This window comes from Hermetia illucens, chromosome 5 (genome assembly GCF_905115235.1).
Source record: "Hermetia illucens chromosome 5, iHerIll2.2.curated.20191125, whole genome shotgun sequence".
Classification (NCBI taxonomy): domain Eukaryota; kingdom Metazoa; phylum Arthropoda; class Insecta; order Diptera; family Stratiomyidae; genus Hermetia; species Hermetia illucens.
Genome location: NC_051853.1, coordinates 64,349,418 through 64,363,116, shown reverse-complemented (window position 1 = coordinate 64,363,116; position 13,699 = coordinate 64,349,418). Strand labels below are relative to the sequence as shown.

Genomic DNA, 13,699 nt, shown 5'->3' with positions numbered 1-13,699 from the left:
GCACAGTTGCACAGCTACGCATTTTAACAGTACATCACAAAAGTTTAGTACCAAGTTCATTGGAATAAGTTGCCTGGATCATTTTCACTTTGACCCCATATTCGGACCAATGACAAATATTAACAAGTAACTGCAAAGAAAATACACTAATTTCAAATATATCTTGAGTATTTATTACTAACATATCAAGAATTATTATTACGTTGAAATAAATTCATTTGTATTAACTATATTTTAATCTAACTCGACTAAAGTCATTTTCAATGGGTGGATCATTTTCACTTTGAGTGACTGTATATGAATAATCTGCGTCACCTGAGACAGCAGAATAGTGGAAGAAGTGAATCGAGATAGATGTGACGATGTAAAATAGCATGCATGGAACATGGAACAGTAGATACTATAGTTAACCTGTTGCGCATTGTCGGATGATATCATACTTGAATGCAAATGTCGTTGGAATAATGTTCAAACTCAGGGTTGATGCGGAACGCACGAGTATCAATGACTTGGATGTGGCCTCATCTATTTTTCTGGTTTTCGAGTGAGAGAACCTCCATCTTACATTTAGCTTGGACGATTTTGCATGGTTTTCCTCAAGATTTCATTGTCAGATAGATCACATGCAGCTAACTTATAACCCCGAAAGGCAAAATGTAGCGGTTAATGTTCACTGTGTTTAAAGATTCGACTGCGAACTAAAAGGTTTTCCAGCTCAATATCTATTCGGTTACCACTTTTTAGCTGACCCATTTAAATTCTCTCTTTTCAAAACTGGCGTTGACATTTAGGTGTTTAGAGAAAATCCTGGCGATGATCTGCAGTCACCCGGCCTTTTCAGAACTCAAATAAAGTGAACTCTGTAAAATTATCCTTAACGAAGAATCTATATGTCCTCCGTCGTGGGCAGGAAACCGTTGAAATAGTCTTCCAGGGAAAAGTTCAACAGGTCTAACATATCAATTCTGAGTGGTTGGAACTAAGACGTCCCCCAGTATCTTAATTTAATCGAACCCAGGTTAATTACATTGACACTTAGGTAACGCAGTTTTTGCGACTTCATTTTGATTCCAAAGCAAGCACATTGCCTTTAGAATTTTCCGAATTTGCTCTACATTTCTTCTTGCCCAATCGCTCACAGCCCCTCTGATCACTTTTGTTTCTAATATAAGCCTTTTTCTACCTTAGTAGAAGGAAAGTCCTTCGAAGACAACATTTACCAAATCGTACATTTAATTAATGAAATAAATATGGTTTCTTTTGAATCGCTTTGATTTATCCTTACATTGATTAGGCTTTTTTCCGACTAAATTTTGGCATTCGATTCCTTTTTAGATTCTTAGAAAATGAGGATCGGATTTTCAATTTGCGTATCTAGAGATTTTTCAGAATATTGAAAAGGGCTCTCTTCTGTGTTCTCACGCTTCCTAATCTTATCATAGTTTTCCTTGAGTAATATAAAAATAACAGGTAGTTCTATTCAGTGTTTTAAATTGATTTGAATGGTGAAAGGGATTATTCAACTTTTTTTATAAGTCGTTTGAGGTATGTATATTTTTCAAATGATTTACTCAATTCAGTTACTAATCATTTAGTCTGGCTTTTAATGCCATTTAGTTGAAGTCCAAATGCTACAACTGTACTTTCCAGCTGCTTTATCTCCCGAAATATAATACATTAACTTAGCCTTGATAGAGTTGATCAAGTAAATGAAAATACAAAAGAAGTCATTCATTCTTCTTTTACCATAGGGTAAACTATCATGTTCTTAATCGTGACGTTTTCCATGAAAATGAGATATTTTAGGAGAGTATGAATAAGACTTTATTACCAATAAAAGCCCTTTGGCTGATTGAGAAAGAGGTTCCGAACATAATTTTGACCCGTGCTTTTGATGTTTTAGAGGAAGAAAAGATCAGTTGTATTGAGGCTCTTATAACCAGCAATTGCAAATAGCTTCAATGGCGCCCAACGTGGGGCCAGAGTCAAAAGATACTTTGGTGACGTACCTTAATTGATTAAGAATAGTGCAACCATGTCAGCCATAACATTCTTTTATAATGAAATAAGGTTCCTTATATAAACCTTACTATCTTACCATTTTTTTTATTACCTTCTGATGTTTAATCAACGCTTGTATATTAGTACCAAATATCAAAATTGGTACTAATCGACAAAATGACAATGAATCAAATATTGCAATGCATAGTTTTCTATAAAATTATGGTATCAATTTATACTTTTCGAAAATCAACCTTAATTTTCTGTTATTGTATCTCTTGGCGCGCGTTCAAAATCAGCTAAACCAAAGAACATCACAAATGATATTTCTATCGTGTTATCCATGGAAGACGTGATTGGTTTCTGGACTCTTCAATAGCTGTACTCCCTGCGCCCGTGGAGCATATCCTTGCAAATCTTCAAGATTCTTCCTTTTTGTGGTATGCTCAGTAGTTCTTATTTTCCAGTTTCAGCAATAGGTGTGCTTACTCTCACTTTTCACGGGTGATGTTTATAATTTTTATCGCACCATAGGTGCTAACTAGCCTCAAATTGCTTCAAACTTAATTCTGAATCGTTTTCCCTAAACCTTCAATATTATCGCCTAAAACAACTTATTAGAATAGTCACATTGGACTTTACTTCTTGTTAAGAAAATGTGACCTTCAATTTTAAAGCTTTTGCTTTTTGTTCCATAATATTTCAGATTTTTCTCCTTTATATCTTTAACCCAAAAATATTTCTGACATATTCCATACGTCTGTTTTATTCTTTTTCAAATCTTTCAAAGTGAAATATTAGTCCTGCATTGTTATCAAGGCACCCAGAAAAGCATAATATCATAAATTTGTTTTTTACGCATTACTCATAGAATGCGATAACACAATTATAGTCTTGCATTCTGGTTGAGTAAGTCAAATAATCTCATTTTTTGATTGTAACTCAAATCAAGCTTGCAGTTAGTATCCATTTTTTCTGGCTCATACTTGATAGGGCGGGCTGCTTATTGATGCCCTAGTTATACCGTTCGTCGTCTTCATCTTTTTTCATAGGTCCCTTGAGCGTCAATAACGCTCCTGGTCTTCCGACCCCGTTTTATCGAAATTATTTCAGGATGACCAAAGATATTCTAAAATAAGATTGTTTTTTCCTTTGTGGGTAGATTATTGGTGTCGCAAGTTGGTTTTTGGTTGAAGGTAGTTTCACTTCATCTCCTTTCAGAATGATGATAATTGAAATACTTTTTCATTTCTTTTTGGTTGATGACCAAAAACATTTTAACGTTTCAAATTCTTCTTTTATCCAAGGTTTGATCTATCAGTTAGCGTGTCCTTAGCCCTATGTAAAATTTTTAAACTATGCTTCATCGAAATAATATCGTAATCACTACAAAGATTTCACTTCGATGCGAAGTGGTTAATTTGTAGCACTTTGAATTACGGCGCAAAAACACGCCAGTCTTATAGCTATGCTTGGTATCGACCACGAACTTCAGTTCATCGATCCCGATTTCTTATCTCCCACCTTATCGCAGTATTGCGTGCTCAACTCAACGAAATCACCAATGAATTTTTTTTATTGAAACCGCCCTTAGGTATATCCAGGTCTTTGCGGTTCTCTCGTGTAGAACTTCTACTGAGTTTGCTACAGGATCTTCCCTTTTACCTGTAAGAGCAGAATATTATCTCAGGCGTTTCAAACCTAGAGTTGGCGCTCTAGTTGGAATTATATGTTACTTCTCACTAAATTTTGACTCCTACTGCTGGTCTTCCTTGGATACAATGTCCACCTTGCGAATTCTTTCAAGTTACCACATCAATTCAACGAATAAGATACATAAGTCGACACTGAATAACGCTAACGCTATCTAAACAAAACTCCGTAAATGTCACTAATTCTTAAGACATTATTTGGATTTTTCCAAATATTTTTGAACTGGTGTTTTGGCGTCAAATGGGATTCTCAGAATGATAGGAAGTTTCCACCTATTCAAGATTGGTCGGCTCAATCTTAACTAGACATAAAGAAATATATAAAGTTTGAAGAGAAATTTAAATTGTTACTTTGTTACTGAAAACCAGATTTAGATTTTATTTTATCGATGATTTTTTTTGGAAATCCCAAGCATGTATATGCAATCTATAAAAAAAAATTATTTATTTCTGCTTGTATTTCGGGGAACCACAGTAGGAGTTTCCCATCCCAAGGGGATATAGAACTAACGGTTAATTTGAAGGCAATGTTACCACTAAATAACACTTGCGAAATTCACGAGACAGTTCTCATGTTACTAGTTCCTATCTTTCTTAGTTATCGATACTTAAAATTAAGAGTATCTATTTAAGAAGCTCGCCATACAATCCTACAAAAAGTTGTTTGTATTTATTTATTTAAATATACTATGGACGGTGCTATATCTACGAACCCAGCTAGAACGTACCTAATTTATTCGAATACATATAAAGATATTGTCGTGAAGATTTCAACATGTATAAATTACTGAGGTTAGGTTCTAGGCTAGACATTAGAGTCTCTAGGCTATGCAGCAAATCAGCGTAGAATGCAATTATATACGTACATCGCATGATTCGCGTATGTGTACATAATTCTACGTGAGCAAGGTTTTTCAAAAAGTCATTTGAAAGATCAAGTATATCTAGTATTCGTAGACTCCAAATAGACGTTTAGCTACGGGTTAGGATTACTGCCGGTGATTAGTCTTTTCTCTCTTCAATTTTCAGTGCTCTTTGACTAAGTGTAGCTGTTACAAATTAATCTCAGTCCGGCAAATATGGATTAACGAGCCAAGAAAAAAAGGAATGAAATGCGATACTTTAGAGGAAAAAAATGTAAAATTCAAATTATTTAAAATCTAGTTCATCAACCTGAATACTTCCTTCACAATTGGTGATTCCAGTCTCAATAATTTTTTCGCAAATCAAATGATTCACGCTTCGTTCTTTTTTTACTGTGAATATAAAGAGAACAAAAGTTTTTGACGATAGTACCTCTCTATGCAACTACTTATTTGGAATTATTAGATTTTATAGCGAGAAGAGAAGTAGGCTATGATGATGGCGTGATTCATAATATCATGACGTGGTTTTTTCGTCATCTAATGTACATTTATGGCAGAGAAATATTTCATAGTTCTGTTATTCTGAAAGTTTTTGCAAAGAATGACTAATTGATGAGAATCTCGCCGGGTGTTCGATATTTTCTAATATATTGGACGAACATATGCCGGAAATAAAGAATGGATCAAATTAATTGAGTACGATGACGTGGTTGTTTGAAGATCTGAGATGGTGTATATTTGTCATTACTCAAGCAATACAAATTCGCATCAGAAGCATATTCCAAAACAGAATGAATTTCCTCTATAAGAGCAATTTAGTGAAATCTAAAGTCAACAAATTCAACTGTACAAGATCTCCCACAGACAGTATAATCATTTATTTATATAATGGTGTCCTATGTATACCATTATATAAATAAATGATTATTACAACTATCAATTATCTTCCACCGTTGACAACTCCAGTTCTTACATAATATTTCTTATTTATTTACTTTCACTCCAAACATCTGTTATTCGCGGCCCTTTGTTCACGTTTGGCCGAAAAAACAATTCAACTTTCGTCGAGTGATAAAAATAACCAATTATTACACAAATTCGTTTTTCTGTGATATAATTTTTTCGAATGGCCTACTTATGGCTTCGGAAGCAAAAGTGGCTTTCACTATGATCTTGGTGGTTTTATTTTACTTTTCTGCTCAGCACGACTTTCGTTTTTTCCTAGATTCATAAAAAAGAAACATTGGTGATTGTTTGAACTTTTTCCGTTCTAAGATGGTTTTCTTTACTTGAAAATTGATGTTATGTGAATTGTAATATTTGGGAAAGTAAAAACTTCGCTATGAAAGAATTTAATTAAAAAGAATAATGGCATATAAAAAAGAATTAAATTCTTGCATTCACATTTAAGTAGAATGAGTTACTATTCGCTATTTTTATCCAATCACAAAAGCTTTTTCTAGATGAATGAATTGATAACACGAGATTATCTTAACTGTTAAACTTTGTGTAATTATTTTCCGCGTATATCAGGCAACGAAATAGATCCGGAATAGTAATGAAGATATGGAAGATAATATAGATAATCACAGTGTAAGCACTTCAACCTTCAGACTTATGATATGTGAAATGATAATGACACTCGTATTACTGTCATCGTAGTGCTCAACCATATAACGCCATCTAATTCTAATTGTAACTGCAGGCAAACAATGGAAAATTAGTATTTCTGAGTAATATAAAAATGATAGCTCTTCATAGTATCCACACTATCTTATTGAAATTAGTTTCTATTTTGATACTGAAGGATTCTAAGAAAAACAATTTACAGGTGTTTCTGATTAAATAAAAAACAATTGACCGAGCAAAATAATTAGAGAAATGAACATTTAATTTCAAAGACACTCAAATCAAATTAATGAGAAATTTAGTTTGGATAAATATTTTTCAAAATACTTATTCTAAATTGGTAATTGTATTCATGGTTTTTAGATATTTATATATCCATACATATTTGTTTTATCCCGGTAACATAGTGCATACTACGTACAGGGCTATCGCTGGCGAAATACGGAGAAGCTCACTCCATTCTGATTAATATTATTATGATTATATAAGAAGTGATAAAAGGAGCAGAATCGATAAAAAATATCTGCTTTTCGGAATTTTTACTTTTGAAATTATAAAAGCTGTATAGAGATAAAGTCATTTTAAATTACCCGGTATGTTTTATCTTGTTTCGTATATGCCGTGGCTAATCTAAAGAGCTTTTAAAAATTCTTTAAAGATGTTTGGAAAGAAGTCACTAAAATTAAATAAGGTTACGTATCCATATGACATTTGGACCTCGAAATCACTCCAAAACCGATATCTGTTCAAACGAAATTAATAATAGTATATTTTGGCAATTTCCTGGATTTGTGGAAATAAAGCCTTATTCAAATTCAAAACTAAAACTAGCCACACTTTCTCCTTCTCCATGGAACCGTCGCAAAACATTACTTCCGCTCCGCTTTCAACCACCCCGTCTTCCTGTTTTTACCTTACGTTTGAATCCTCATTATTACCGTGTTCACTTGGCATCGGTCTCCCGCCAAATCAGATTTATTTTAATTTTTAGAGAGTTTTCCAGGCGGTTGTCTGAGCAAAATCTCGGACCTCGGGCCTTGAAGTGTGTTAGAGCACTTCATTCAAGACCGTAACGGTACACTTTAGTACCCTGTAGAAGGCAATGTGGTCAACATTGCGTTCGACCGAGATTATTAACCTGATTTGACTCAGGTACTCATTCACAGCTGAGTCAACTGGTATCCGACGTCAAACCACGATACAAATTCCACATATTTTATTTTCATTGTCAGAACGAGTGTATATGTTACCCTTAATTACCTCATCGAAACCTCAAAAACGCACGCACTTCGAGGAGCGGCATTTCACCTCTCTACAAGGATCAAATATTTCAAAACACAAGAGAGTTGTCCAGTATGTGTTTGCGAGATCGTTTTCCTTGATCCAAGCTATCCCAGGGCGTATCTTTCGGTTTGATGCCAATAGACAAATGTCAGAAATAAATGATATTTTAGAAGTTTTCCTGGCGTAGAATCTCCATAATGCACGTACATCTGTTGCTCGGACACTGCTTCAGTTTGACTAAAAAGACGAAGGTTGAGTTTATTCGTTTGCTGCTCGGTTACCATTTTACATTTTTGTAGAAAATGAATCCGTTTTATACTTCATATGTACACAATCCCATGTGTACTTATAGTGCGTTTGCAGTATCTGCCTTGTTCGAAATAATGCAACCTAGTAATTTTATGCTTAATATGGTAGTATACGACGACTATCTTACGCAATATTTTTATTAATTTCTCTTCCAAGCAATTCCTATAATAGAAACTTCTGATTCACCATTTTAAAATTAAATTAAACATTTGCTTTACGTTAGAGCTGTTAAAACTGGAATTACGCCTTATTCTGAGATGTCTAATCATCGGTTATTCTGATAATGGAACAAAGGCGAAAATTTGTTTTTCTGTTATCTTATTCATAAAATACTCATCGTATATTTACCCTTCCTACATACGGGTATCACGAAAAACCCAAATGATAATTCTCCTACGAGTAGTTATGTGTATTAAAATAACTTCTGAATCAATGTTTATTTAGTCAATGTAAATTTTCCTCCTTCATAACGAAAGAGCTACAAAGATATTCAATTCTCTCAATCATTGATATTCAATTGAAAAAGATAAAAAAGAAGAGAAAGAATAAATATATTTTTATGCTTAAAGACAAGCAGTCAAGAAAATAAGAAAAGAAACAGGCTTCCGGTGGATGTTGAATTTAAACAACAAAATAACATTGAAACAGTAGCATGGGCTGCATACGTAACTACTGTGTCACTGTTATTCCTATCTTGTACATTATAAGCACATTAGTATGTAGATGCATCACATTTGTTGGTTGTTCTGAACGTAAATAAAAAAACAACATATGACGACATTAAAAAATGGTGAAGGATATCATTCTCATTTTGTTGTTTGTGATATTTTCAATTCCATTCGGTTAAAATGGGGATGTGGTCACATTTAGTAAATAATACGCACACACATATTTTGGTTTTGGAATAGTTAAGAAAAATGGATATGTAAAGAATCTAGACATTTTGTAATTTGTATGGAAATTGCCATTATGTAGTTGCTAATTTATTAATTTCCGTTTTAAAATTATGTAAATAATGATTCTTGTCTTAATGAAAAAATGTTTTCGTTGTATGAATAAAATATTATAATATAAAGTTTTGGTAAACACTTTCAAATCTCTTGTGATTAACCTGCACCCAAGCCCAATTTTCACAAGTTGAAGATAGTATCTTTTCCGCAAGACTTAAATGCATGGATTCTTAATTACAAACACAATCATCGTCAATCATCAAATTGGAATTTTCATTCTTCAATTTCTTTCAATTTCTCATATCCTTTCCTTCAAGATCCTCAGAACTATTCATTTGGAAAATATGATAGTACTAGAAATAGTCTACTCTAGTGTAATTTAGCTTTGTCGCTCCCCACAATTTCAAATTTATTTTCTACCCCCATAAAACCCTACAATACCAGCTAATGTTTACACCTTTTATTGCTATTTCTACGCATTATCTACGGTGATTATGTGCTCTAGTTAGTCGTTACTGATATGACTTAGGTAATGATAACCTTTATTTATTTATTGGCAACTTATGCCAAGGTTATCTTATATCACCTTGATCTCGTAATTTTATGGTTTGTGCTAGGGGGTGTCGCAAAGGTTTGCGGCTAATTCTTCCATTTAAGCCGTTAAATGCTGATAAAATCTAAGCAACTTTTCTTAACAAATCCCGATCCGTTCTGCTTTTTTATTGAAGAGGATTGACTCCCACATTGTGGGTCTTATCGACAATTCATTTGTTATGTTAACATGAATATTTCCTTGTGGCTTTCCACTGCGATATCATATCCCAGTTCGCTATTAAAATAGTACAATCGATAATGTCAATAATCTAAAAGTGATTTATTACATTCCCTATAAATCTTTTTCAAGCTTATCTCACCCTAGGTCCGTACAATATGATAAATCGTACTTTATGTAGCATAAAACCAAAAGAAAATAAAATGTGGTTTCGGTTTTTTAGAACTGACTCAAAATCAATTAAAAGTAATTAGAGGCATACAAAAAATTATAGATACAAAGCAGGGTGGTTTTCCGATTTATAAAGCATATCTTATCAAACCTGGCTGAAAATGTAGGTTATCAGAATTGCTGGGGGGAAAGGCGGCTTAATATGATAAGATTGGTTGGAGTGGATACAATTTCATTGAATCGAGCTTGATTTTCTGTTTGAAAAAAAAAATGATTCGCTGCAAATTCCATGCAAACTTGATAATCAAAATGTTAAAACTGATGGATCACTAAATGATTACATTTTATTTATTAACACCTAAAGTTTGATATATGTAGGTACGCTTACGAAAACTATATTCAGTACTACTGGAAACAACGAAATCATCTTTTCATTAAACATTTTTACTTTTAATAACTCTATCATTAATCGCACACGATCATCTAACCACTTCACAATTGAAACGTTTCACCACTATAAAAGTCAAAACAAACAACCAGTCTGATCGATATTTTCCTCTCCCTTCTGAAGACAATGCGGTCAGCAATAACGGCGGCAACACCGACGACAACACCAGCCATAAAAACAGCGCCACTAGTGATTTATCAACCGCAAACAACATTGATGATATAAACAGTACGAAAAGTGAGGACCTCGCAACAGCCTATCAAATTAAAGAGAAAATTAAAAAAGCCACAACAAAATCGAGTCGTAATCGACGACAGAGAAAAATGAATCAACAAACTCAAAACAGACAGTCCACAACACTATTTTCAACCCATCAAATGGATATCGATGACGAGGGAAAGGAGAATCTTCAACCTTCAACGCCTAAATCCTACCGCAAACAGGTCAAATCGGGAGCGCAACCTCTTTCGAATGGAAATAAAACAGCAGGACAGGAAAAATCTACGATGATCAACATCGATAATTTGGCGAAAATATCACGAGCAGTAACCCCGCCCTTAAGACAGCACACAAAATTGAATCTCCAAGAGTCGGAATTGGTTAAATTTTTGCATCACTATATAATTGATCCAGCACAATTGCGAATGTACGGTTACCCTGTGGAAAGTGATGTTCATTTGGGTCTAGCCGAAATATACAAGCATCCACCTCGTGCCTATGCCAATACCAAACTCTTAAACAGTTTTCTTGGTAAGAAGGACACTTTGGGAAAACGAGACAGTGGAAGCTGGGAAGATAACAATAGTGATGTGATTCAATTATCAGGAGACAGTGGTCGGGGCAGTGATTCATCAAGTTCCCCATCTGTAGACAGCGACGCGTCAGAAAATGGAGAAGAAGACGTTGGGTTGGGTTCTAGTGTATGCTCTGCAGACGCTGGCATTCTGCAACAGTTCTTATATTCATCGCTCGAGAAAACCTGTGCTCGTTGCAAAACTCCATTCTACGTCACCGACAATGGCGAATATCTAACTCAGGATGAATGCACCTATCACTGGGGAAAAGTTATGCAAGTTTACAAACCAGGGCATGGATTCTGCAGTCAATACACCTGCTGCAACGAAGATGTCAGTTCAGAGGGCTGCTCGAAAAATCGCCTTCATGTTTGGTCAGGAGTGTCGGTTGGTCTCAATGGACCATACGACGACTATGTCCAAACACAGCCACCCTCAGACGAGTTGGTAGGAGATCACGCCAAGGTCTACGCCATGGATTGTGAAATGTGCTTCACAGGACTAGGCTTGGAAGTGGCTAAGGTAACAGTTGTTGGAGCCGATGGCCAACTAGTCTATGAACAGTTTGTGCGTCCGGAATCTGAAGTAGTTGACTATAATACTCGTTTTTCTGGAATCACAGAAAAAGATCTCCTTTCGAAGAATTGCAACGTGAAAAGCCTGCGTGAAATTCAACAAGATCTCCTGCAATTGATCAACTCGACAACGATACTTATAGGTCATGCTCTTGAAAATGATCTTCGAGTCCTGAGGATTCTCCATAAAAATATTATCGATACTTCGATAGCATTTCCACATTGTAGTGGTTTCCCATTTCGTCGGGGTCTAAAAAATCTTACAAAAGCATATTTGAAACGTGATATTCAAGTATGCGAAACGGGACATAGCAGTTTTGAAGATAGTCGAGCCTGTCTCGAATTGATGTTATGGCGAGTTCGAAGGGACTTTCGAACCGTTTTAGAACAATAAAGTTTCTATTCATTGGTAGATATTTATACATTTTTTTTTTGTAATTTAATTGTTACTGTAATTTTTATTTTTCTTAAATTTAAGACGAGCCGAGATTTTTATATATTTGTTTCATTGCTATCAGCATCAGAAAATATTATCATCAAGGAGTAAATAGAGTCAAATTTAGGCAAGAGCACTTCAAAAATTTGTGCTTCACCCGATTGGCCAGTGAAGTAGTATGTTAGGTCCCTTTGATAGATTCGAATATTTATACATTTCAATAATTTTTAAAACTATATTTACATAAACATACATCAGGGGGCCAAATTACTTTGGGCCAAAAATCTATTTTCAAAATTCACCACCATCAAACCTCACTATCCCTGTTGGCATGCAATGAAACAAAATAATAAAAATGAACTGATTTGTTGCTGTGATTTTATATAAAAAATTACTATTACTTTGTCATACTTTTTTCTTTTTTATTTTATACCGAAAATAATGAAAGAATCGATATACACCCACACATACACACACAAAAAGGTTAAAACGTAACATAATGGTTAGTTGAAATGCACAAAATAGATGTTCATAAAGTCGAGTCTGTTTTTTAATTCATAAGATCGAAGAAAACGTTGAAGATACAAATAAGAAACGTAGAATAACATTAACATGATGATTTATGATTTGATTTCCCAAAACAACAAATGAGCATTCAAACGATAACCAAGTTTTGTCTTACTCAAATCATTAATAGTTTTATCATATTTTCGAAATATTTCAGTTTGAACATGATCATTTTTCCTATTTTTTATTTACTTGAAAAATTATTTATTGTTCATTAAGTATTTCAATAGAATACAAGTCCCTCATTTGTAAATAATATCATTTTTATCGACAGAGCATTGATTTATTTCTATTTTTTCAATTGAAAAAAAAAACACTGTGGAGAATGAACACCAACTTGCATATACATACATAGACTTATGTAAAGAAAATCAAAAGTCAATCAATGACTAACGTATAACAACTAAATGATGCGAAAGTTCTTTTTAATGTCATTTTCCCTCACTTTTGATTCATATTTTCTCTGAAATTGTTGTGAAAATACATTAGAAAAAATGTATTTCGTTTGATAAACGGAAAGAGGAAAAAATATAAATCTTTCCGAAAAAAAGATGACGAAGACACAAGAAATATTGAATAAAGTCAATTTTTTGAAATCGAACGGATTTATTTTAAAAAAAATCTTTGTTTCATTTACTGCTTTTGTTATGAGTGCTGGTATTTTGTACAGGGATTGAAAGGGTACGAACATATTTAATTCTTGAAAATCACTAATCTACGTGAGTATATCATGGATGTATTGGAATCCATATCGAAGGGTTAGTATATTTCAGGCTGGAATAGGTTGATTTTACGGGAGCCTCACTTTCAAGTTTTGGATAGTACATCAAGGTAGCGATCAGGCGACTTTTACTTCTAAATCCGAGTTTGAGAGTTCAATAGAATTTCCCTTGAGAAGGTCGATGTTGAAATAGGCTGAAGCAAGTTGTGTTTGAGGTATCGAGAATTTTATTTAAAGGGACGTTATTATATATGTTATTTGTAATAATCAAGACTTGGTTTTGCTTTTCGGTAGTATTATTTATTATACTTACAAATACAGATCTTTCGGCAACCACTTGTGCCCTTCATCAGTGCTACACGAGACTTGTATCACTGATGAAGGCAACAAGTGGTTCTGAAAATATACAAAAGACTTGTAGCACTGACGAAGGTTCCCGAAATATCGGTATTCGCAAGTAAAAT

The 13,699-nt window shown here is 34.0% G+C and overlaps 1 protein-coding gene across 2 annotated transcripts in view; it reads left to right on the top strand.

The window, feature by feature from the left end:
• LOC119657638 (RNA exonuclease 3) overlaps window positions 1–13,126 on the top strand; it is an 87,019-nt gene extending 73,893 nt beyond the window's left edge. For both annotated transcript variants that reach the window (XM_038064642.1, XM_038064643.1), the window contains exon 3: window positions 10,266–13,126. In XM_038064642.1, coding sequence (XP_037920570.1) covers window positions 10,266–11,905 — 1,640 coding nt within the window. In that variant the 3' untranslated portion in view covers window positions 11,906–13,126. The remainder of the gene's footprint in view (window positions 1–10,265) is intronic.
• The last annotated feature ends 573 nt before the right edge of the window (window positions 13,127–13,699 follow it).